Raw genomic sequence first — 27,285 nt, forward strand, 5'->3', positions numbered from 1 at the left:
ATGAACTGTCAATCTTGATATGTTTTCCAAATTAGTGATCTTCTATGTTTTCCATACTAGCATCTTCCAGTCTTCTCCATTCTCCTCTGTGATCCTGTTCATCTTTCCTCACTTTGCAGAGGTTATTATCCTGACTTATAGTTTGTGCTTGAACTCCCCCAGATGCTTGCCACCACGTCCTCAGCCTTCTGCAGTCAGCGGCCGTGGAAGAGTGTTCCTCCTCAGGCTGCAGGCCAGCCCTCACACCTGTGCTCTGATTCCTTCAGCATCAGGGACTTCCACCCTTTCTTTTCACTAAGTTCCCTCCACTGGCATCTTCACCCAACCTCATCACAGTTTACATTTACACACTTGGGGATTTTGATTCTAAGTGTGATAAAAAGCATTGCAGCGTTTTAAGCAAGGGAGGAGCATTATCTGATTAATTTATAAAAATTTATAAATTTTTATAATTTAATTCATAAAAATTTTTATCCTTTTTATGTGGAGAGTGGATTGCATGGGCTGAAGCAAGAAAATCAGTTTAGCAGTAGTGGAGATGTAGCTAGTTTTGGGCCATGGTTCGGAGGTAGAATTAATGAGGAAGGGTTGAGAGAATCAAAGTTAATCCTAGTCTTTTTGGATCTCCCAACTGTGTGGATGGTGATGCTGTTTATCAGAATGAGGGGGACCGGGAAGGAATAAGATGGCTGGAAAAAAAAATCAAGAGTGTTTCTGGCATGTCAAGTATCGGCTGTTCATTGGAGATCTGTGAGGACATAGGCAGCTGAATACTCAAGTCTGTAATTCTAGGAAGAGATCAGAAAGAGAAATATAGATTTAGAAGTCTTTGGCCTGTAGATAATATTTAAAGCTCTGGTATTTCATGAAGTCACCTTGGAAAAGTGTGTAGGAAGAGAAGGCGGCCTATGACAAAGCCCTGGGCTACTCTAATACTTAAAGTGGGAGTATGGAGGGAAAGTTTCCAGCACAGGAAACTGAGAATAAGCAATTGGAAAGTTAGGAGAATTCCTCAGAATTCTGCTAACCAATTCTCAGCCAAATTCTGCTGAGAAGTAAATTAAAATAAGAATAGAGAGGTAACCATTGGACATGGCAACATAGAGGCCCCCTGAGACCTCGACAAGGGCAGTCTCAAAGGAATGGTGACAATAAAAGTCTGACTAGAATGAGCTGAGGAAATCATGTGGTTGAGTTAAAGTCCTGCCAATGGAGAAGCTCAGAAACTTGTTATTCCTTCCTTCTAGTCCCTGTTCAAGATTCCTGAAGTCAAAACAACTCTAAAAACAGGTATTTAAGTCCTTCAAACTGATGCAGGCTTTTGTAGAAATAAGGCGGGTAATAAAGGCTTGTATTTGAAAGTTTAAATGCAGGTGCCACGCACTATCAACAGAGCTGGCTTTTTAACATCAAGACCAAGTTCTGTAAATGAAACTACTAATGCGGTTGTTACCACGCCAAAACCACTACCACATGACAAAATTAGTGAAGTGACAGTAGGTATTATAACAAATTGGAGTCTGCTGTTACCTGGGATAAATCAGGTTTAATGTGATCCGTCCATAGCTATTTGAGAGTTGCCAAAACACACACACACATGCCCTTTCATCATTTTTATTAGTCAATCCCTTTAAGATAGTATATTTAATTTCATGGTTGATAAAATATGAGAAATAGCATCCTCATCAGTATATATTTACCAAGTCCCTGGTGTGGTTATGAAAGAAAGGACATATGGAAATGAGCAGTATAATGATTACAACATTGGGAAATAAAACACGGAAAGAATCAAGTCTCAGCTAAATTCCCAACTCATAATAACCGGTTATCGAGTAGCACAGGCACTGAAGATGGTGAACTGGCCATACATCAAAGGGTCACTTTAGTGAGAAGACTGTAGAAAGGACTGATGGCCATACAACTAGTAGAGATATTTATCAGCAGTGAATGACATTATTAAATAAGAGGGGGAACCAAGCGTTTTCAGGTAAATGGCCATTTGTTACCAGGATATTATATCCATGTACAAGTCACGTGTAATTGCAGAAATGCAAGATCCCTTTCATGACGGAGCATTTGGGAAAGAGAACCTTTCATTTGGAACTTTAAACGTAACTAATCTCATATATAATATTCCTGTTGTCCACTCATTTACTCCCTCACATTTTAAGCTAGCAAAAATCGAGCACTTATTATATGCAAAGCACTGCACTCATGTTACCTTAAATATATACATAAAAGAAAGAAATAAGCTCCAAAAATTTAATCTTTATTTTAGAATGAATGAGTTGCTGACATGCTGGTGCTGTTACCAAAGGGTGCGGACACCAAATGTTTAGTTCCTACCAGCTCATGACCCCCATCTTCATCGAAGTCCTCCTCTATCCCATCAGTCATCTCTTCTCCATCCGCATCTTGCCCTCCTTCAGCAGGCTCCTCGGTAGAGTGATCTGCATTCTCTGACACACATTCATCTTGGATCAGCTCTATACTCTCTTCCAATTGCTTCTTCTGAGCTTCTGGGGGGGAAAAAGCAAATGACTACTACCTTGGGTTGCTCATGAGCCATTTGGATAAACCATGAAAAAACAGTCTATGAAAGAGTCAACTCTATGTACTATGGGAAAGATAAGGTAATATTATGTTTCAGTCGAATTTATTGAGTCTGTCAATTATATACATAGATCTATGTGCATTTACATGCAAGCATATTTATTTCTTAATGGAATTAGCAAAAATGAGGGAATTCGGATGGTACGAGTGTATAAAAAAGATTTACACTAACATATTGATCTTTCTGACTAAATATAGTCCTTTCTAATAAGGACGTTCTCTCTGAGGAGAAAATACAGCAAAGACAAAGGGCAAAAATCAGATAAAATATACAACTTGTGCACTCGGGGAGGAGGATGAAGGAAGCTCATTGACAAGTTCAAACCTAAGTGAAAAAGACAAAAACTCACTGAGAAAAGAAGTAAAAAGCAGATACATTGTCTTTCAGACGATATGTCTATGTGAACAATCCTTTGAAATTTTGGAGTCTAAATTTTATTGGCAGATATGGTTAACTGCAAACGTTAAGGACAAAATTCTGGTGCTAGGTAGCCTGGGTTCAATGCCGAGCTTCATCATTTACTGGCTTTGTGATGCTGCGCATCCCTACAACTAGGAAACTACCTCTTAACTTTCAGGGCGTGGAGTAGTAAACCAAAGTGTTTATTATAGCGATTTGCAAATAATAAGTGCTCAAAAATGAAGCCACATTCTACATTAATAGAATTCCCTCTAATTACCAAGGTGTATGCATTTACGGAAATTCACCCAAACGGGAATTATGCTGACAACGTAGTAATTATTTTCCCTAGTGGTTGGTTTTCATCCCCTGCGAAAATAGCAAGAAGCATTGAGTACTGAATAAACAAGACCATCTTACGCACCTCCGGCTTTAACTCATCCCCATGTGTACATGATTATCTCTAAAGCTGGGTGGTTTTCACTCATCTTGATTATTGCCGTTTTATCAGGTGATTATCCTTTTATTTGATTTGAGTTTTAAAAGATGCTACATTTTGAGCTTATTTATTTATATTTCATGGCAATAAAGATAGCTTATAGAGCCAAGATTTTGGGGTTTTCACTTCTAATCTTTTTCATAACTTGTGTTAAAAGGAAAATAAGCATTGATACATACATTTTGACTCAGTACAAATCTTTTCAAACATAACTAATTTGTAAACAATAAACTGATAAAAAATGATGTATAAATAAGCAGATATCTTCTCCTATAAACTTTTAAAAATTGCAATCATAGTCACATATAAATAAATGTCCTTACATTTTAATTCTCCAAATAATAAAGCTTAAGAATTGAAAATAAGACAGGGCTGTACCTTGACTCTGCTGTCAGAGGACAAGATTCCAGTTCCAGCTTAGTTACTTCCTGGTGGAATTACATGCACTGGGGTTGAATCTAAATTTTGTCTACTTGGTCATTTAGACGTCTTTAGTCAACCTCTCCTCATCTACATGAGAGCTTTCATAATAACACCTACCTCTGGGGTTTGCTGTGAGGATTAACAGAGCTTATATTTGGGAAATGCTTTGCAAACTATGAAGGACTACAAACATGCATATTCTTAATACAAAAAGGAGATAGTATGCTCCGCATCGTGAATATGTAAAATAACAATGACATGGAACAAGGGGCCTAGTAAGATCAGGGAACAGCAACGAGAAAACTTGGGGGCTGAGGCTCTGTCTCGGAGGAGGACAAGAGCTGGTAGATCTAACCAAGACTAAAAATAATTCCTATGGGCATCTTAAAATGACGAAACCTAGGCTCTCTTTCTTCACATTTAGTTCACATATATAGACGCAGACTACACATTCCTTGATGTTTTTCGATCAACTTATTAGCTTCAGTTTTCTCCATACAACAACATAACTAACATAGTGATGATGTAAATTCTGCTTTTAAAGTTATACTTTTTATCTTCATATGCATATATAAGAGTATGAAGGAAGCAAGTAGCATAAATTCTCCCCTTTTCTCTGATGTCTACATAACTTTTAGCATAGAATGTCCTAGGAAGACTATAAAGTGATTATTGTAAAACTTAGTCAAGATTTTTCTAAATCTAGAAAATTATCCAAATTAAGGAAGGAAGCAGCAAGTTAAAAAAAAAAAAAAAGGTTTAATCTAGAGACGATGACCCAAGTATGTAGACTAAAAGGAAGGCAAATTAGGCAAGAAATACAAACCAAAGATGCTCTGAACTTAACTGTTACTGATCCTGAGCACATTAAGTCAGACAGAGAAAGCCAAGTGCCAGATGATATCACTTATATGTGGAATCTAAAAAAGTCAAACTCATAAAAGCAGAGAGTAAAATGGCGGTCAGCAGACGACGGGCGCTGGATAAGACAGATGCTTTTTAAGGGGTACAAACTTGCAATGAGTAGTAAATAAGCCCTAGAGATCTAATGCACAGTATAGTGAATACAGAAAACAAGGTTGTACTATAATCATCAAACTAGCTAAGAGACTAGAATTTAATTATTCCAGCCACTAAAGAGAAAGGACAATTACGTAATGTGATGGCTAACTAATACCTCAAGGGCAATCATATTACTCTGTATAATGTATCAAATTAACACCTTGTACACCTTAATCATATACAATTTTATATGTCAAATATATATCAATAAGAAAACCAACCAAACGAAAAACCCCAAACAAACAAGAAAAGTTGCTAGCTTTTATTCGTCTCATCTTTCTTGCACATATCTCTGCCCTCTACAACCCTAGACGTTTAGCCGAGGCCGACCAACCTCAGGCCTCTGACCAGCACCCACCGAGAAAAAGCCGTGATGGGCACACTAGTTTGAGCACTGAAAAGTTTTGACTCCCCTGACGTCGATCCCTTCTTCTGCTTCACCCTATCCCTCTACTACCGCTGATCCTTTGGACCGCACAGTGGATGTGGCTACTCTGGTTTTAACTCTCCGTCCGCTCTTTCTCCTCAGGGTGGTTTTTGTACTCATCAGCCGACGCTCTCGCTTCTAGCCGCTCGAGGTCATCAGGCTGCTTGTTCAAATGCCCTGGCTCTCAAGACCAGGTGTGGGTATTTCAAGATAGAGAGAGGAACGCAGTTTGGGGATTGGACAATTACCATTCTATACCGTGAAAAATGTCCCCAAACTTACTTTTCCTAAAGACAAACTTTCTCAGTTTTAGGTCATTGTGTTTATTCTTTTGTTATAACACATAAATGGACTTTTGCTTAAAATTGATATTATATTGGAAATTCACTTGGTCTGGCATATCCATTTCTTCTCTAATAGTTTCAGAAATATTTGCTCTCTGAGAACCATCACTTTTTGTTGTTGAAAGTAACATTCTTTTTTTTTTTCCCTGTAGAAAATTTCTGGCCAAAGAAGCATAGTGGATTTTCAGAGAACCCATCCATGGAGGACCAGACCTTAGAGATGTGCAGTCCTCATTTGGCAGGGAGGATCAATTTGTTTCAGTTATCTTTGGAATCCAAGCTGTTTTTCCTTATCTTCCTGGCTGAACGTGATCCCACCTCCTTTGATCAAGCAAAGCCCAGATCAAATGCCGTCTTATAGTTAGTTCTACTGTTGTCTTATTCTTTTCTCATTAGTGTTTAACTTTCCTTGAAACTTGAGCTATCGACACAAAGGTCGTTGTCACACTCAAAGGGAATAATATAGATGTCAGTCTTTTGTAAAGTGAAAAATGCAATAAGTCAGTTATCAAGAAACGTTTTGATGTGCTCTCTACCTCTCACTGAACGCCTTGTAAACAGAAGAGAGAATGTAAGGTTTTAGAGAGGATATAGGATCTGAGATCCACACTGCTGCTAATTACCAGTCCTATTAACTGTAATTTTTTTCTCTAACATCTTTCAGAGAGTTGCTGTGTGCTCAAATGAGGAAAAAGCGGTGAATGTGTTTTTTAAACTACCAAGGCCACACAAACATATTATCATAAAAGGCTCAAAATAGTTCCTGAGTTGAATCTATAATAATTACTTGATTGCTGTAGACAAATTTTCCGTGGGGAAATAATTCGTCACTATTCATCATTAAGAATCATATGTTCCAAGGACAATTTTGGCTTTGACATGGCCCCTTCATTTCTATGTTTAGATAGACATAGTGTTTTAAATTACTCTCCGCTTTTTATATTAACATACATCATACACGTAAATCCTCCGACTGTTATTTCAAAGGAGATTATGTATCAATATAGTTACTGCAAAAAACCCTGTAACTTATCCTCATTCATTCACTTGAAAGCTAAATGCATGGAAGACATTATCTGGTTGAGAGAAAAAGCTGCAATTACAAAGGCAATCGAGTCATAGGAGTTTAACAGAAATACAATCAGCCCATGCTTTAGCAATATCCGATCATCACAGATTTTTGTCATCACTTCAATGGGAAATGTTAGAATCAGTAAAAAGACAGGTTCCACGAATAAAATTACATAATAAAATAAAATCATGAAAGCGCAGCTTGTTTATTAAACTGTTGTTTCACAATTTAACAAACAGGTTTGGTCTAGTAGTTATCTTGTTGAAATAGAAAGAAATAAAGCACCTTTTCTGTTTTCTCTGACTATCTAATTTTACTTCTACTAAAAATGAGCGATATTTTTTAGGTTATTCTTAACTTCATAACATTCTCTTTATCTGCATAAGCATTTTTCTACTTTTCACATACTTTTTATTGTGAGTGTGCGTGTGGGGGGTGCGTGTGTGCAGGCACACGTGCACACAAATTTATGTCTCTACTTTGGGACAGAAACATTTTTATTCATCTTTGTATATCCCTGGTGGCTAACTCAGAGCTTTACATGCAAATGAAATAGTTGATGAATATATTCATGAATTGCCTTGGAACTAAAAAATGAAAATAAAAGGCTAGATGTCAAATTCTTTTCATAGAGTCAAAGCCACTGTTGAATTTGGCACCACGGCAGCAAAAATACAGATCTAAGAAGAAGTTAAAAGAAACCTTGCCACATTCTGTATGACAGCCCCACAGCACTAAGTCAAAGAGAAATGTGCAGTCTGAGAGATTCTTAGCAGAAAATTGTTCGTGTTTACACTGACACCTCTCCAGGAGAAGAAAACAGTGAAGTCTTCACGAGATATGGGAGGAGGGCTGCCTCTGAACACTGGAATCCTTCGGTGCCTCTGCTGACTTCTTTAAGTCAGAGTGATGAGTGACCATAGCATTTCTTTTGTGAGCAAAGCGAGTTAGTTTGAGATTTTTTTTAAAAGAGTGCGTTAGGAATCAACGAGCCAGCAGATTACGCCTAAAAGATTTGTCGAATACTACGTAAATGATGGATTTCAACAGAAAAAATAGTTGCTTATGGCTTCAAGTTAGTGAGTGCTTACAAAGTGCTGACCAGGCAGCATGCATTAACTTGAGGCCTTGAAACACCCTGCATGGTAGGCCTGTGTATCATTCTACACATGGGGAAACTGAGGCGTACATACCTTCAGTAAGGTGCCCATGGTCACACGGCTCATAAGGGCAAGAGTGCAAGAGTCAGAACTCCCACTTAAGGATTTCTGACTCCACAGCCTGGGCTGTTGTGAGAAAGGCCTAATTTGACACACCAGGACAATTTTCAATTCAAGAATGAAGTCTGCCTAGTTAGGGGCACATGTTCAAGGTAAGCAGCGGCTACCAAAGGAAAAGAAGTGTGAGTGATAGGTAGGTGTTTCTTTGAGGGAAAATGCCTCAGGTTTCCCAAAGCCGTGAAAGGAAAGAACTTGATATTAAATTTCAATCCTCATATTCAAACATTTTTTTCTTTACATCTCATTTATGCTTCAAAAGCTCTATATGATTCAGAAAACGAGTTAGAGTTGTTAGGATTTATGTTCAAAGCATTTTTATTAAATTCAGTTTGCTTCATAGCTATTATCATTAATATAACTCTGAAAATTGGTTGAGTTGGCAATTAAGTTTTTTGACATGCTGGCTTAATTGCTAGCTAATTGCTAGCTGAATTGTACTTAGCAGATGGTTGGAAAGAATGTTGATACAAAAACAGTCATATATTTCATCAGAGCCAAGCTAGTATCCAGGAACGTTTTTGCAGACCATATAAACTGTATTTTTAAGAAATTCTACATTACAACACCTGCATATAATGTGAATTCGACTCAATGATTCCCATAAATGCCATGTAGAAAGATGCGACTTATTATGGCTGGTATTACTAACAATGACATAAATGAGCATCAGGAAAGTTACATAGAAGGAGTGCTTTTAGATGAAAATATCAGTTACATAAGTATGTTCCTGGAGAGAGTGACCTCACAGTTGTTCACATGAAGTACCCCGGATTGTTAAGCTGACCACAAATTCAATATAAGTCATTTAAAAACTTACTGAGATATCATGTTTATTTAAATATCAGTAATTTTAAGGGACAGATATTATTTTCCCCATTTTATAAATTCTATAAGGACTTGTCCAAAGTTCATTCAGCTAGTAAGTTTTGGGACCGGGTCTCCAGTAGGATGTGAGCCTTGTTCTGTCTGACTCCTACGTTTGGGGCCTTAGCTGTTTTAGGCGTGTCAATCTATGTGCCACAACGAAGAAGATGTAGAGAGGAAACAAACTAGAAGTGGAGAGACCAGCTAAAAGGTGATGTTCTAGGGACTGAAAATGTCCTGACTGATTTGTGGTGATGGTTGCATCACTAGGTAAAATTATTAAGAACTCAGTGAATTGCTCTCTGGAAATGGGTAAATTTTATGCTTTATAAACTAGACCTCAATAAAGTTGTTAAAAAAAAATAAGGTGAGTGCAATAGCAAGTGAGAGATGATGAGGGTTTGGATATTGGCAGTTGCATTGGGAAAATGGATAGAAGGGGTGGAAGAAAAAGATACCAAAGGTAAGATTTTGCAACACTGGCTATAGAAGGAATGGAGGATGATGTTGAGGTTGGACATTTGATTGACAGGATTATGCAATGGTGATATGACAGAGACAAGATTCAGAGGCAAGAGTATATTTAGATGAGGACATGAGGAGAAAGAGTTCAATTTTGAAAGACTGTGATTGAGTTATTACCAAAGGCCTTAATGTTCCCCTCAGCTTGACTAAACTTCAGACAGGCTTCTTCCTGATTATAGGCCCCTGACCTCCTTTTACTTAGAGCATTTACTTTAGAAAACTTGCAATTGTAAATTCTTTCTATGCCTCTTTGAGTTGTAAATCCCTTACAACCCAGGTATATCTTTTTCAAGACCTAGAAGCCATCCCTTCACTATGTGGTCATCATGAAAGATAAGACCTCTGTCCCCCAGTCTCTGTGGGATAATAGGAGCCTAACTTTCATATGAGTGAATTCACAGACACAGATGCTCTAATCATATTGATCAATCTCCCTACTAATGTCCTACAATACTGCTCCGTTAGCTCACTCCAGCATTTAAAAATCCTCCTATCTTTGGTTTTAGCAGAGTTGAGCTCAATTTCTATCCCCTGTTGCAACAGTCTTGACCTCTATTGCAATAGTCTTGAATAAAGTGTTTCCCTGCCATTTTTAACAAGAGTCCAGTGCAATTTTCCTTTTACAGTTCTCTGAAGGATAGCCATAGGAAGCTCCCCAGTAAGAGTTGGAAAAGTTTTGATCTAGTTGCTAAAGACAACTTAGTCTCATTTTTATGTCTTAAATTTACTTCTTTAAAATATTTACTTTCTGTAGTCAAATATTTCTACAAGACTTGTTATGAAAAATAGCAGTCTTCTAGTCCTACCTGGTCACCATTCCCAGCTTCTTAAAGGCTTTCCACTTACTTGGCTGATTCTTTTAAATATATGTCCTCATATTTCTAAATAATATTCTTATATTGCTACCCTTTGATCAGTTTCATGCACTATTTGTTGACACCATACTTAGGAAGCTGAAGAGTCAGTTCTCTGTCACACAATTCCTATTAATTCCTATCCCCCTGAGAGCAATATTGTAAATTGGATTTGATCAATTTTTAGTTTTTACATAAATTTAGCTATATAAATTCCTTGCGCAGCTAAGCTGTTAGTATACAATGAATAATTTTTCTTTCCTGAACAATATTTCATTTTCTTTGGAATTAAATTTGCCTTAGGCTGTCTGCTTGTTTTAAATTTAGTTCTCTATGTATGTCTCTCTACGTACTTCTGCAAACTTACCTCCCTCAGCCAGCAGTGTAAATCTCATCTCAACCAATTCACTTTCCTACTCATTAGCCATTCTACCAATTTCATCTTGAAAGAGTCTCTCCCAGAGCTGTTGAGCAGTTCTGATGTGCACTCATTTCTTTCCGGGTCTCTCGAACAGCTCATATACTAGGATGTCCTTTACCACCATCATGAGGATTTCTGTCGCTCTTGCCTTTGGATTTCCTGCTTTGGGAAAGCCAAGTTTTCCGCTTTCTCGGTTTAATTCCTTGCTTCGGTGAAGTACATCCTCCAGTACTTTTCAGAGAAAGGGTGAATTGGAGATAAATTTTTCGATGCCTTGTGTATCTGTAAATATCTTTCATCTACCCTCACATTTAATAGTTTGGATATTAGGTATATAATCATAGGTTGTAAATAATTTTTAGGGCATGTTTTCATTGCCTTCTAGCTTTCAGCCTGGCTGCTGAGTGACCTGTTGGCATTCTGTTCCTGTTTCTTTATATGAAAACTGTTCTCTCACTTTTCCTCTCTCTGGAAGCTCGTAGGATCTTCCCTTTGCCCCCATGTTCTGAAATATCTCAATGATATGTTTTGATGTGTATCTATTTTTGTGTATTGTTCCAGGAACTCACTGGATCCTTTCAATCTGATTAATGATGTCGAGTTTTAGTTATTTTTTTTACCTAAATTTTTTTTTGGATGATTCCTCCCCTTTTCTTTCTGAAACCCTGTTATTCAGATATTCATCCAGTAATTTTCATATCATTCCCCTCCTATTTTCCATCTCTGTTTTCTTCTATATTTTCTGGAAGAGTTTCTCCAATTTTCTCTTCCAATCCTATATTGTTATTGGTCTGTGCTATCATGTGTTAATTTCTAAAAGGTCTTTTATCTGCCCTGTGAATACTCAGTTTTAATTTCATGGGATATTTTTCCCCCTGGGGAAGATTGACCCTGAGCTAACGTCTGTTGCCAATCTTCCTCTTCTTTTTTTTTTTTCCCTCTCCAAAGCCCCAGTGCCTAGTTGTATATCCTAGTTGTAAGTTCTTCTAGTTCTTCTACATGAGCCACCACCAGAGCATGGCTACTGACAGACGAGTGTTGTGGTTCCACAACCAGGAAGCAAACTTGGGCTGCCAAAGTGGTGAGCATGCTGAACTTTAACCACTAGACCATCAGGGCTGGCCTTAATATCATGTTCTTATTTCATGAAAGCAATATCTTCTCTTTCTCTCTGAGGATATTAGTCAGAGGTTTTTAGTTTTTTTCTTTTTTGAAGTTTTATTCTTCCTGCACATTCTCTGTTTCCTCCAATTTCCTTTTCTTTTCTTTTTCGCTATTTGCTTTTCATGTTAAATATTTTCTACTATCTGGTCATTTTTGTCTGCTCATATTAACAGTGGGGTGTTAAAATATTGATGGGCAGCTTTGTAAGCATGGGGCGATAGTGTTTCTGCAGAGTGATCTGGTTGACCATATCCTTGGGGGAACCCATGCTAGCATCTTTAAATCTTTCCTCTTGGGCTGCTCATCTTCCCAATGAAAACCTCTTCTAGCACTCTGCCAGTAGTCTGGCAGCCAAGGGAGAGGAGAATGCTTGAAACTTCTACAGCAATTGTGTAAATTTTCACTTCTCTCCTTGTTTTCCAGTGCTTTCACATTTGCTTGTTGTCTACCAGCTCTGAGATCTCTGATGTTAGCTTTTCTAGAGGAAACTTCTCCAGTCTTCTAGAAAGGCAGGGACATTTGAAAATGGTGATACGGGAATCTGTTTCCTCAAAAGACTTTCAGCCATTTATATCCTCTTTTCCAGAGAAATATGATCCCTTGACCTCTGAGCCTTTTGGGAGTTCTGTGGTTAAAACTGGACTCAGAGTTCCAGGAAGTGCTACGTCAAGTACACTTCTGCATCTGATGTCCAGCTTCTAAAATTTTGTTCCCATTCTCTCTGTGCCTAGGGGTTTTCATATTTTAAATCCCATCATTATTATTATCCTTACAAAGTTTCAGGAGGGAGCAGAGCCCAAATCATGTGTCTAATCGAACACCTGTAACCAGAAGCATCACCAATTTAATCCAAAGTATAAATGATACCAGTAAGGTGTTCAGAACAGAAACAGTAGTCACATTATAGGCGGTGGCAGTCAGATCACGTCTGAACAACATCTTGCATTCTGAGAACCACAATCTGTGGTTGACAACCTATAGACTGCCCAGAGAAGAGAGATGACAGTGGGTCAAGATGAAAAACCCAATTCCATGAGAAGTAGCTGAAGAAATTATTGATATTTATCTAGAGAAAAGAAGGCTTCAGAGATGCCATGACCGAAATTTGAATGCAGCTAAGTTGAACACTGATGGGGTAATTATACCAACTCTCTGTTCAAAAGTTTTGAAAGGATAAGAACATCATAGCTCTTTTTAAATATTTAGTTGGCTGTTACATTCAAAATGGATTAGACAGTAAGCTTGGTTTCAGGGGACATAAAAAGGAGAACTGAACCAAGTGAAAGCCAAACACATTGGCTCAGTATCAGGAGAACCTACCACAGGAGTCTAGAGCACGGGTATGAACAGGGACCACGTGAGTAACACAAATGTGTGAACTGGCTGGATTATCATATTAGCAACTGAAAAGAGCATGGCACGCATTCAGTGAGCAGCAGTATGGGAAGATTCTAATTTTTCAAAAGAAGTCATACTTCTTGATACTTATTTGTAACATTCTAATTCTTGGACAGTAAATTATTTAAGAAAATTCTGTACCTTTTACCAAACATAAGGGTGGGATGAATTCATCCTATGGGACTCTGGGTTGGGACCTCTCTAAAGCTTAGATCTAATACTGGCTATTTTCATTGGAATTGTCCAAGCAAGACTGGCTGGTTACGTATCAGGCACATCACTGAGAATAAAGTTGAATTAAGTAATGTCTAATTGCCTTTTCACATCAGAGATTCTGTGTCTGAAACTTGATTTTTTTAAAAAAATGTAGTTGTCCGTGAAGTAAATGTGGCCTTTGAATCATACCTATTCTCTTGTTTTCCTTCCCCCTTCTTTTACCCTTTTCGGTCATTTAACATCACTGTGCAAACCCCGCACAGAAACTGTGCTATTCTTAAGTGGCAATTTACATGCGTTTTTTTTTTTTTTTAAAGAATCATCTAGGAATGAGGTATAATTGTAGGTTTCACTGACGTTAAGTGTTATTTGTGTTTTTCAATAATCTGCATAGTCACAATACCCCAAAGTAGTGTTATTTGAATTATTTAATGGAAAAAAATAGCACATGCATGGTGGATTCATACTAATCATAATTTAAAAGCTGGGATATGTATTTGAGGCCATGATCCATTCCTCTAGCGTGCAGTTGAGGGGCTTGAGACCCAGAGAAATTAAATGACTTGCTAACTCGTGCCTGGTATATGGTACATGGTGTTGGGAAGAGTAAGAAAAGGAAGAGAAGACAAGACTTCGTTCCTAGGAAGTTTACAATCTCAAAGGAAGAGTCAGGACACCACACAAATATCTATTAGAAGCAATTAAAGTACAGAGGATCCAAAATGATGTAATTATGCTTCGTTACAATTACTCCTGATGGCTTAGGAATTTCCTTCAACCAAACAAGAAGTGATACTTTGAACCTTAAACTCAGGACAAGCTCCATGTTGTGTGGCTTTCCCCATCTTTTTCTATGATCCTCCATCTCCTTCCTGCCACTGCTTCTATGCTGGAAACTTTCATCATCAAACGACTAAGTAAATTGGGAATGAGAGATGTATAAAAGAGTAATAATGAAGAGTAAATGTTAGCTACCAAATAATTAGCTTGCAACAAAATCAACATTAAAATGAGTGCCCCCTTACATTTGATAAGGAGGTACTGAGAATTTGCTAAGAACGTTAGTATATTTCTCTCCACTTTCCATAATGTAGTGTTGACTCTTTCCATACAATCCTGATTTCTTCTCATAAAGAAAATATAGAAAGTGATCATCTTAGCTCCATAAATATGAATACTGTTCAGGAGACAATCACTAAGAGAAGGAAGTTACAAATTAAATAATTCCATTTTCTTCCTGACACATTAAAGTAAGAAAGACATAAATATCAAAGGCCTAAGCTTATCATTTAAAAAATAACTGTCTCCTGACTAAGACAGTTTAAACACATACAAAGATAAGGTGACAGCCTTTCATGAAAAGAGAACGCGAGCTTTGAAATTTAGTGTGATGTTTATAGGTGATCTTCCAAGAAGATACGTGGAAGGTATTATTCATTGCAGGAAACTGGAAGGTATAATGTGATGGAATAAGGATCACATTTTTCTCTTTGAGGTGATTTATATTTAAATTAGTTCTCTGTAATCCTTTAAACTAAAGCGCAAATTGGTTATCAAAGTCCTTTGCTGTAAGGGTTGTTTTACATAATAACGAATTTCACAGAAGCTCCTCAAAGGGAAATATTGATTTAGGCAACATCACAAGGTATTTCAGTTACAGCAACACTTCAGTGCCACAGACAGCGTATAAGAAACTTTCTGAAATCTAAATTTCTCTATTAAGACGTGTAGGCAGCATACCTTTATATCAATATCATTGTCATAGGAATTTTTAATAAAAAGATTCAGCTTTGTCTATCATTTCTTATCCACTTTAACTAAATGAATGTTGATGAGAGTCCACCACATGCTAGATATATGGCTGGTGTTTTTAAAAAATGGGCTGTATAAAAGGAGCAGTCAATGTTCATTTGTGTACATATGTTTGTGCTACTGCCAAGCCCCCAAAAGTTCCAATTATTAGGCCTTTACTCCGCGTGAGGTACGACGCCATGTAACTTACATATGCCACTTCATTCATTTCTCACAGTGTGAGGAACCATTATTACCTCATTTTATAAATGAGAAAACTGAGGCTAAGTCACTGGTATGTGAATTTCGAATCAGAACTTATTTCTCTCACCCATGATGCTATCCTACCACCTCACATCTGGCTTCTTTTCATCCTGGAGCCCTCTACGTCTCATGGCCGGAAGTAAGCTCTAGTCCTCCCCCCACGGATACAGTCAACAAACAGGCAGTCTCCTCTTTGTTATAGCTCGGGGCCCCAGATCCCAGACCATTCTCATGGATTAGGAATTTCCCAGGTAGCCTCATCTCAGTGAAATCCTGGGACTAGGCCCTGGGTGGAACCTGAGACTGAGACTATAAATTGGAAAGGGTACTGAATTCACTCATAAGACCCGGTTTGAGACCTAAGTCTATCACTAGCTAGTTATGTGGTTGCGGAAAAAGCAATTTACCTCGTTGGACCTCTGTTTTCTCATCTGTGAAGCGGCGAGTTTGAATTTGATTATAATGGCTTCACAACCGTATTATTTATTTTTTAAAAACTAAAGCTCTTTTAGTAAATTAAGTCTTATATTGAATCCCAATATATAAGACAGATACAGGTAGAGCTCTACCGGTTGGAGCAAGGGCTGGGTTTGGAGGAGTTCATGGATGAGTTCATCTCCTTCCTGGGGCTCCTTCTAACCCTGATCTCATCTTCAAGGAGACTCTGACACATCCAAGACCTTGCAGAATACAATTTTCAAACTATGCACAAGCTCATCTCTAAGTTAATCCCAGTTCTCACATACTGTGATTTTAAAAATATCTGTAGCCACGTGAAAAGAGCATTAGAATTGTATTAGAATCGAACTAGGGTCAAGGCTGATAATTCAAAGGAGAGAGGATGTTAAGTCGTAAAGGATGTAATCAAATGACTTGGCTGTGGGTGACCAGGGACATTCTGGATGCTAAGGATCCTGAAACTGGGTACTGAAGTCTTTGAAGTGTTGCAGCAATGCAGGAGCTGAGCTTTGTAATCATGGCTTTTGAAATCTGTTAAATTTTGCTGTAGTTAATTTAACAAAATGTGAATACTATTACAGCCTGACAGTATTATTCCATTAATCCATTTTATTTTCTTAAAGTTTTCTTGATACTGAGATATAAACTTTTAATGATGATCCAACTATTACTTATTATTACCATCAAAATACTTTTCCCTTTGTTAAAAATATGGATTTTAGACAAATTGGTTCATGTTGTCTAAAAAATAAAAACTCAAGTCCCATTGTTGCAACTCTAGGCTTGAAGACTTTATTCGAGCATCTGTATTAAACTCTGTTAAACTCAGCCTGGGTCCCCCTGGACCTGCTCTGTCTCCGTGATTGACAGTGTTTCACTGACTTAATTCCGACATGTCTGTGGCCACAGATCCTTTTCACTTACCTGCCTCCGCCTTCTGCTGCTTCTCAATCTTCTCCAGGCGCCCTAGCAAGGAGTCTATTTTAGTTTTGATCTGGGTTAATTCTTTCTTGATTGTCTGTAACTCATCTGATTTCACTAGAAAGGGGAAAAGGGAAAGAAAGCAACAGAACGTCAAATGCACCATGACTCACTCAGAACCCAACTCACAGACACCCATGTGTTCTCAAGACCGTGTCAAGGCACACAGGATCCTTTTCAATCTTGTCAGTTTCTCATTACTTCCAGTGACCCTGGAGTACTGGACAACTTTGACAACTACAAACAGTGAGTCTCAGTGACGTGAGCATTCAATGCTAAATCTTTTCACTGAAGGTTATGCCAAGGGATAGAGGATTCTAGAAATATTTTATAAAACAACTAAATGATGCTAAATTTACTTTTGGCAAATAATAGAGTAAATCCACAGTGTAAAATGGATTTGGATTAAGGAATGATTAAATCATCACAGGTATGTTAATACGACTTTGAAGACTATGTTGTAATATCTATTTCAGCAGTCAATGATATTTTTAATCCAGTTCCTTGATGATTTAAAGCACAGTATACATTTATCCTCTAAAGAAATGTGTTAGATGTGAGAGAACTCTCTCCAACTTACCGAACTCTTCCTACTTCCTCTACTCTTTGTTTTGGAATGAGGGAGTGAGTTGTGCTTGCCTCTCTCTAAGCCCTGGGGCTGGAGAAAAGGAAATTCACTGAAGCTCCCACCGATATTTTCTAACAGTTGTGGTTCCCAGTCCAGGGTTTCAGTGCTTAGTATGGTTTCAAAGAAAAAAGAATGGGGACTAATATAAGACGGACAACTTTCCATTTTGCCAAGTAAGGATGTTAATAATAACCACAACACAACAACCATCCTATTACCAACTATAATATGTATTTTATAAAGAAAGGGGCTTAAGAAAAGGAAAATCTCCTATTTAAAGGACAATCCTTGAAATGAAATATGTTTATATTTATTAAAAATTCACTACCCTGTTCTTATTTTCTCACTTTTCTGAGAGCCATTGAATACTTTGCTATGAACCCACAATAATCAGATCAAAGATTTTAAAACTATAGAACAGCAACACCTGCCCAGGAGTTTTCACTAGGTGAGATTTGGGGTCTCCACACCTCAGTAGAGAGCTTCGCTTCAGGATCTGGGGCATACATCGCAATTTCAGCATTTTACTCTTCTCTGTCACTTTTCCTTTCAAGTTTATGATGATTTCAGCTTGTATATTCCCCAGAAATTTCTGAAGAAATTAAGAATCTAGTTTGATTCTTGAGTCTTCAGAAAATTTTTTATAAATAATAAAAACTAAATGCAATCTATGTTTGTTTGAAATAGAGCTATTTGTCAACTAAAATATATGATATAGGGCCCAGGCCAGTGGCCAAGTGGTTAAAGTTCTACGTGCTCTGCTTCGGTGGCCTGGGTTTGTGGGTTCGGATCCCAGGCTTGGACCTACTCCACTCACCAGCCACGTTGTGGAGGCATCCAACATACAAAAAAATAGAGGAAGATTGGCACAGATGTTAGCTCAGGGTTAATTCTCCTCAAGCAAAAAAAGAAGAGGATTGGCAATGAATGTTAGCTCATGGTGAATCTTCCTTAGCAAAAAAAAAAAAAAATACATATGCTAAGTTATGCATCAATGTACATTAATTGCTCAAAGGAAGAACAGATTTTTTTCCAATATAAAAATGAGGAATCATTTTCCTTATGCAATCAGAAATTTTTATAAAAAGCAGATTTTTATTTATGATGCAAAGTAGTTTGCAAAATAAAAACTGCAAGAATCAGGGACCCTGTGGAGTGTTCCTATTATGAAGAACCAAACTGAAAGAAGAACACAGTTTAAAATAGAGAATTGCTCCTTATGTCAATTATTTCAAAGACATCTAAGCGGCATTGTTAAATTGCAGCTAAATTTGAAAAATTGTCATCTGTCACAATTGCAAATTGATTCTGCTTTGAAGAATGATTTTCATTCCCTTTGATGGAAGCATGTCATGTAGTTTTACTTAAACCTATCAAATTTAATGGAAAACATTTTATTGTATAACATTAGATTTCAGTGCAGGAGAAATGGGACTGTGGCTGGAAACTAATGGAATATATCTCTTAGTAAATGGAGCCACTTCTCATCCCAGGAATGCAGTTGACTAATTTTAATTTATTTATCTCCTTAATAGAACATAAACAAACCACCAGTGCCCCATTTTATAGAAATACATCACAAACCAACTAAAACTCCAGACTCACCAAGTAGGAACTTATAAGAATTGAGGGAGCCAAGATTTCCTTTAAGTTTAGACTCACGTCTAGCACTGTAGGAACAACTTTAAAGATCAAAGCAAGATCATTATAAAATTTGGGTCTAATTCGTTGATGCTATTCAAGCTTAGGGACAACAAGGATGTAATCCAGACAGGTTCTGTCTGCTCTTTCCTGGCCTCTTCCAGGAAATGCCAAATCTTTTCAGCCCTGGGCAAATTGCCTGGCTCCAATCTTGGAACGGCTAGCGGCACATGCTCATCAAGGTTCTGCAAAGCAGGGGTTAGAAATTGTCTTGGCTGCTTCTTGAGCAATTGTGGAAGCTGCTTCCTCACTGTACTTCACTGCTGTCCTTGGGAGGAGGCCTGCCACTAGCCTGCCTGGTTGGCTGTGGTCCTGTTTCTCCCTTTCCTCAGTAGGACTCACTCTCTACTGATTGGGGATGCTTCTGTGCTGCGCTGCCCGGTTTTCAGATGGAATTCCTGAGATGCGCCACCTCCGTGTCTGAAGTGCTTCTCTCTAACTCTTCTCTGCCTTTCATCTACACTTCGCTCCTGTAAACAATTTCTTTACTGCACCATGGATTTCATTAATCCTCTGTCTATTTTTACTTACTTCATTAAAATAGATGTATACTTTCCAACTATAGGTTTCTAAGCTTAGAATTTTAAAAATCTTTGCATCTTTGATTTCTGAAAGTTTTCCAAAACAGAAGTGAGTTCAGAATTAAGGAGAGTCTTAGATCCAAAGCATCATAGTCCATTTTCTTGTTTTTTTTCTTCCCATCTTTTTTTTTTTTCCTGTCTGTTTTCATTGCACTCTTAATCGGGCTTCTGCCTTCAGCCAGCCCAACCTATTGCACAGTGACCTCCAGGTAATATTTATGTCATAAGCCTTTCCTACTGAAAACTCCCAGAAAGTCCCCATTTCTATAGGAAAAAGGCCAGAAGACAAACAAAGACACATGCAAAAAACCAAACTCTTTAAACTGGTCTTCAGGTTCTGCTCCCAAGTTTCCAAACATTCCCGCTGTATATTCCATTTCCTCTCAAAGCACACTCTTCACTTGAACAGAAAAGCTTAGTGCTCAATCAAATAGTGCATGGAACCAGGCGGATGCTGGTTCACATCTGTGTCCCGTGGGGAGTCACTTGCAATCATTAAGATTCAGGTTTGACATCTCTATAGCTTCCATCCTCTACCTTAGAGGCTTGTTATAAGAATTTAATGAGATCACACACATAAAGCGCTTAGCACCATGCCCAGAACATCATCAGGACCAATCAACAGCAGAAGCAGAGATGTTATTATTTCAATTATTATTTATATATGATATACAATTATAATTATATTTTTCATCTTAAATTATAAGCTTCTTGAGAGTGAAGACCGGAGCAGGCGTTGAAAAATTTCAGAAGTCAAGCTTTTGAATGTTTTCTGTGTTTTAATAAGTTCCTTCTCCTCTTATCGACTGATGGAGCTCATGATGCTTACCATGAGTTCCTGGGCTTGGAAGTCTGTCCTCCTCAATTAAAAATACTAACAGGTTTACAAAGAGATCTTAAATCAGATTAGTATCTAATGAAAACTTTCTCTCTTCTGATCATAAACCAGATCCATGAAAAATTGTTCAGATTCCTGATTAAGAAATTATTCTGACCTCTGATGATGCAACATTTTAAAAAGAAGGAATTTTAGACAGTAGTCTGAAGCAAGATACATTCATGGATTTACCCCTTCAAAGACTCTACAACCAAACTCTCTTGAATAGAGAGAGGGCATCCAATTCCTTCTTTTCTTTATTTCCTTCCTCCCTTCTTCCCTTCCTTCCTTCCTTTTTCCCTTCATCCCTCCCTCCCTCTCTTCTTCCTTTCCTTACTTCCCTCCCTCTTCCTCTTTCTCCTTTCCTCTCTCCCTCCTTCCTTCCTTTCCCCTTTTCTTTCTCTCTCTCTCTTCTTGCATTCTTAATAAAACTTAGCTCAATGTCTTGAGCACAGTAAGAAATTAGCAAATACCGTAAAATTTGTGGTGTGTGTATATGTAGGTATTGTCACTGCAGGCCAATTTAAACCAGACCAACGAATCTTACTGAAAGCTTTGTGTATGTGCCAGGCACTCAATTGGAGCTGACTGTCCAAAGGGGAAATAGATAAGCAAACAGGAGGTGCAAAGAGAAAATCAGCATGGAAATACGCTTTTTATCAGAAGCACAATGATGAAAGAATAAGAAAAGAACACCTGCCTTTGGCAACCACCCTTTTGCATTTTTTCCCAATTCCACTTCAATTCTCCAAATCCATAATCCTCATCTTTGCAGACACATCGCATGGAATATAATGCCTTTATTTTGATGTAGAGTATTAGGTAGTGAGAGTCAGGAGAATTTTTTTTTTACTAAGAATAATACTGAATACTTTTAGCCAGCTCACTGTTATATAATTGTTATGTAAAAGTTCCCTAATGTAGACAAGCTGGGGATTTGGGAAAATTATATCTAATTACTGAAGATTATGCATTTTGCAATTTAAAAATTATGAATGTTAGAATTTGAGAAAACTGCCTTACTTCCCAGGACACTCCAAATTACCTTCCCTTGCTTACTCTTCTGCTTGTGTTTCTAATTATCTTGGGCTCTAGTCACAATTTTCATCATCTCTTGAACGTGTCTTTTCTTTTGAGACATCCATACCTTTGTTCCCGTTGTTTTTATGGTCTGCCACGCATGCTCATTTCCTGCACTTGGTAAATGCCATCTAATTCTTAAACATCCAGCTCAAATGTTGCCTACACAGGAAAGTCATCCTCAACCCTCGATCCTCTTCTTTAACAAACTCATCCTCCTTCCACCCATACTTCTTTCAGATGAGACTTTGAATGATCATTTCTTTAAATGTCTCTCTCCCTGACAAAAGCAGGAACTGCTCTCATTCTTTAACTCAAGCATCTAACATATTTGCCCAACAATATTTATGGAGACCCATCATTGCCAGGCTCCTCCCCAGGAGCTGGGGATACATTAGTAAACAAGAGAGGCAAAAATGTCTAAAATCATGGAACTGCTATCTAGGCGTGGAGTAATACAATAAACAAATATATTTTATATATGTGTGTGTATTTGTGTATGCGTGTGTGTGTCTGTCTGTGTAATGCAGACAAAAAGATAGGGAAGTCCTGGTTATGGAGTGAGACTTGTCAATTTATATAGGGTGGAGAAGGCAAGCTCTACTGATAAAGTGACATTTGAGCAAAAGTCTCAGTGGGAGGAAGTAAGTCATGGGTCTATCTAGGGGTGGTGGGATGGGCGAAGGTGTGTGGCACAGGAATGGTAAATGCAAAGGTCTGAGACAGGAGTGTACTTGATGTGTTTTAGTGACAGCAAAGAGGCCACTGTGGCTGGAGTGGAAGGAGCATATGAGAGAAGAGAACAAGAAGTTAGGTGGCAAGGTGGAGAGTGGAGAAGGGGGAAAAGGATTATGGCGGAGATCGTATAGAGTCTTGTTGGCCAAAGTAAGTACTGAGGCTTTTACTGTGAGTGATATAGGGGCCGGCTGCTACATCTGAAGAGAATTCTTCTGACTCTGTGTTGTGAAAAACTGTAGGGGGGCAAAGGCGCAATCAGTGAGATTGCTAAAGAGACTGTGGAAATAATTCAAGGTGGGAATGATGGTAGAATGGATTGGCCCAAAGTATTAGCAGTTGGGTGGTGAGAAGGAGACAGATTCTGCCTATGTTTTAAAGATTGAGGGGAAAGTATTTGTGGATGATTGGAAATAAAGTGTAAGTGAAATAGAGGAGTCAAAGAGAACTCCAAGATTTTTGGCCTGAGTAACCGAGAAAATGGAATTGCCATTTGCTAGGATAGGAAAGACTTCTAGAGGCTCAGGTTGTAGGGGGAAGCTCAGAAGTTTTGTGATGAGTCTGCCCTAGTAGATGAGTATACAAACATAACAGTAGTTTAGAAGACATCCGTAACACTACCTTCAAAGGAAAAACGTCTCCCACTCTTTTCCTCTAGATAAATTCTACAACAAAAAGCTTTACAATAAATTATAGACAAAAGAAAACATATTGTCACAATAAAAATCTCTGGTTTTCCAGTTGAGTATAATACTTTGTTTTTCTGTGGGCAGTTATAGGGCTTGAATTTAGAATTATTCTTCAAGATCAGCAAAATGATAAATGAAAAAAAATAACAAAGTTCCTAGGATAAATTACTTTAGCTTGCTTTTAGGCAAGAGCGACACTAGAGAAACTAGGAGTCAGGTTACATTGTACAGATAATCTTAAATATTTTCCTAAACTATCATAGTAGTATTTAGTTAGAAAAAAAGAAGCCATATTAAACCATTTCAGATCTTCTCTCTCTCTTAAGAGTTCATTGATTTGATGATAAATGTTATTACATTCTGATACAGTCAACAAAATGATGTTTGTGCCTTTGCTGTAACATGAGATATAATCCAAAAAGGAAATGAAGCACATGGGATGATACCATCTGCCTATATCAAAAAATGTGTGCATTTGTGATTTATGTGGTGAAAAACGTTTCAATTTATTTTAGTCACCTGTGGGTCAAGTCTATTCAGGGACAAATAAAGAATCTTCAGTGAACTGTCTAGAACAGTGGTCCTTAACAGAGGGTAATATTGCCCTGCAAGGACATTTTGCAAAGTCTGGAGACATTTTTGATTGTCAAGACTCAGAGAAGGTGGTATTACTGGCATCTGGTCTGCTAAACATCCTACAACCTAAAGCATAGCCCCCCACACCACACCAAAGAATTATCTGAGCAAAATGTCAACATTGCTAACCGGTAGAAACCCTGGTCTAAATAATTACATACCGTCCTTCATCAACATCATGCTTCCTATAAACTATTTAGAAAATTTAAAAATGTTTGTAACCATATGGACTTTAACAATAATGCACATTAATTTATATTTCTCTTTTTACTTATTTCCCCCAGCCTTTGATAAATTATGTATTGAAAAAAATTAGATAATTTGCGTAGAACTTAATTTATCAATCCAACTTGTACAAACATTATTTCATCAATAAGGAACTTGAAAATCTGAATATTTACCTGACATTCTCAACATCACATCATGACTTTGCATAATGTAATAATCTGAACAGGCAGAGTTGAGGTTCAAATCTAGGTCTTCTTACTATATGCTGTACACTCTTCATCGTGCCATGCAGCTTCATTTGATACGAAAAATATGATTATCAGGTTTAGTTCTTTCCTTTGCTATGAATTAAGGAACCACAGATTTCTGAATTAGTCACGTCTGGACAAAATGAGGCCCACTGTTTTTCTTACAGTGGATTTTAAGAAGTCTTTATCATTATCCCTTCAATTTGTCTGCTTCTGCTTCTGTCTGTTCCTTTCCTCTTATTCAGATATATTAAGGTAGTTTAATATGCAGAAGCTAATTTGCCAGTCTTGTAAATAGTTTTCACAAGTCAGACTTTCAAAGATTTTGATAAAATGAACTGAACAAATTGGTGTAATTCTCCCCTTATATATGTAAACGTAGTTTGGCATTTACCACCCCTGTGGATAGAATTTCCTAGAAAAAGGAGTTACACATATGTGTGTAATCATAATATCTATGCCTATATACATCTATACCAATTCTTTCTATATATTTTTAGAAAGAGAAAATGAAATGGAGAGTGAGTACATTATTTTAGTCGATAACTATACATTAAATGCCTATTGTATGCATCCATACATCCAGCATTTCATAGCAGCTGCACATATACCATCTCATTTAATCCTTACGATGAACACACGAAGCATGTAATAGTAAAATTGTTCTATGCATTAGAACTGTGAATGCTAGAGAAGTTAAGTAATGTGTTTAAGCTGGCCTAGCAAAGAGGCAACAAATTCAAGTTCGAGTGGGTTGCCTGACTCAAAAGCCATGGTTTATGTTTGTTTGTTTGATTCTTTTTTTCCCCCCCAAGCCACGAACTTATCATCATGATGGACTGCCACCTTGGTCTCATGGAGTTTATAATTAGTGGAATAAATAAATACATAAACAACTTAGTATAACAAATAGGAAATAAAATGTGTAAAATAATGGAAGAATGCACCTATCGCTTGATATTGAAGTTATTCCCTTCATTTTGATCTCCCCCACCAGACTGTAAGAGACTGAAAATGAGGGTCCTATCATTATGTCTATGGAATATTAGTTCCTTGGGGGTCATGTCTATTTCATCTATGGAATATTAGTTCAGCCATTCTGTAGTCATGTAGTATGTGCTGATGAACTGAAATTATGTCAACCACGTGGGCAAAGACAAGAGAAATAAGTTTTCATGGGACTAGTTGACTGATTGTGAAAATATTCATGAAGGAATGGGTCCTTGAACTGCAACTGGAAGGATACTTTGCATTTTAGCAAGCAAAAAAGGTCTTCCAAGTAAAGGAAGTAGCAAATCTTAAATTACAGAGCTTGAAAATGTGCATCCACACCTTTGCTTTTAGACCCCAGATTGCAGGCTAGAATTGGTCTCCTTGTTTCACTAACTCAAGATATTCTATGACCAATTCTCTTTGAGTTGCAGCATTTCTAAAGCTACAGCTCATAGTCAACTATGAAATGTACAAAAACCAAAAAGTAAAGTGCAAACATCAAAAATAATATTGGTGACACATATTCCACAAATATTTAAGAGTATACTCTGTGCAATGCAAAAGTAACTTGAAGAATGGATTTGTAATCTAAAATGGAGAGATTAGATGTGCACACAAATAACCATATTAAGAAGCAGAAGGGCTTAAGTCCCAAAATAGGAAGATGAACAACTGAACTGGTTTGGGTTTAGAGGACCAATGATGCCCTTGCAGCACAGAAAGGTCCAAACTTGTTTCATGAGAGTGGTATTGCCTGAGCTTGAAAGACAGGTAAGATGATTAATTATGCTTATTTGTACATAAGATAGACAATACAGTTGATAACATATTTCTTACGATAAAGAAAAGGGCTTTCAGGTGGAAGTACATGAACACAAATTTGCAAACATTTAAGTAAGTGCTCAATTAAGCTAGAAGGAAAGTGGGTGGGGGTGGAATTGGGAATGGAAGGACCAGGTCAGATGTATCTTGAGAAGTACATTGATGAGTTTGGATTCCTATTTGAAAAATGGTAGTAATTTTGAATTTTGAGTGAGGAATCGACAAAACATTTGGTTTATAATAATTCCACAGTTGGGCACGGAATTAGTGAATTAGGGGAGACCATAGAGGCAAGAAAATTAGTCAAGAGATGATCAGAGTAGTCAAGACTCTGCTTATTAGGACTTGATCTAGGAAAAGGGCAGAAGAGGAAGAAGGAGAGGTAAGAAATGTTATTAAGGTTTATTGATAGGATTCATGCCCACATGCTTTCATAATCCCACAGAAGAATGGTCAGACCCTTTGTGGAACTGTTAGTGGAGAAAAAACATAAGTTCTACAGTAGAATTGAGAACCATCTCAAATACTCATAAGCTATATTGATAAAAAGAAGTTTGTTGAACGTTTTGCTATTTGCCTTTTTTTCTGTCTATATTTCTAAATCTGGTTACATTAATGAGCCACATTAAAGCTTAGTGAAAAAACCGAAGCAGAGACGCTCACAAATGCATTTATTTATTATAAATACATTATAATTGTTTTGGTTGGGCTGCTGTGTATCTAAATATTAGGTTGTGATTTTAGTGGGGATTTATTATTCTCTTTATACAAAGTGCTAGTCCGTGTTCAGACCATGAAGCCATGTGCATCTGAGAAATTCAGTGTGTTTACTAAGATGAGCTAAATGGGCCTGAATCTCATTCTCCGCAATTAATTAACTAAATAACATCCAAGAATTTGGCTCTCAAAATAAAAAGAGCTAGAGGACAGACCAAGATTTCCACATATAACCCCCATGTGACTGGCTGAATTTTGTCTCCCCCTAATCCCACCCCTGCCCCAAATCCATA

General features: G+C 37.5%; 1 protein-coding gene across 23 annotated transcripts in view; it reads right to left on the reverse strand.

Moving 5' to 3' along the window:
• The window catches only part of RALYL (RALY RNA binding protein like), a 654,295-nt gene that overhangs the window by 37,162 nt on the left and 589,848 nt on the right, over window positions 1-27,285 (reverse strand). For 8 of the 23 annotated variants that reach the window (XM_014850143.3, XM_014850150.3, XM_014850142.3 and 5 more), the window contains 2 exons: window positions 17,001-17,114; window positions 2,254-2,519 (listed from right to left, as the gene is read on the reverse strand). The exons of 3 other annotated variants lie outside the window; for them this stretch is intronic. In XM_014850143.3, the coding sequence (XP_014705629.1) occupies window positions 2,275-2,519; window positions 17,001-17,114 (359 nt within the window). In that variant the 3' untranslated portion in view covers window positions 2,254-2,274. Of the gene's footprint in view, window positions 1-2,253; window positions 2,520-17,000; window positions 17,115-27,285 lie in introns of those variants that run through there. 12 more of the 23 variants (XM_070480983.1, XM_070480984.1, XM_070480981.1 and 9 more) reach the window with 2 other exon arrangements.

Source organism: Equus asinus, chromosome 12 (genome assembly GCF_041296235.1).
Source record: "Equus asinus isolate D_3611 breed Donkey chromosome 12, EquAss-T2T_v2, whole genome shotgun sequence".
NCBI lineage: Eukaryota > Metazoa > Chordata > Mammalia > Perissodactyla > Equidae > Equus > Equus asinus.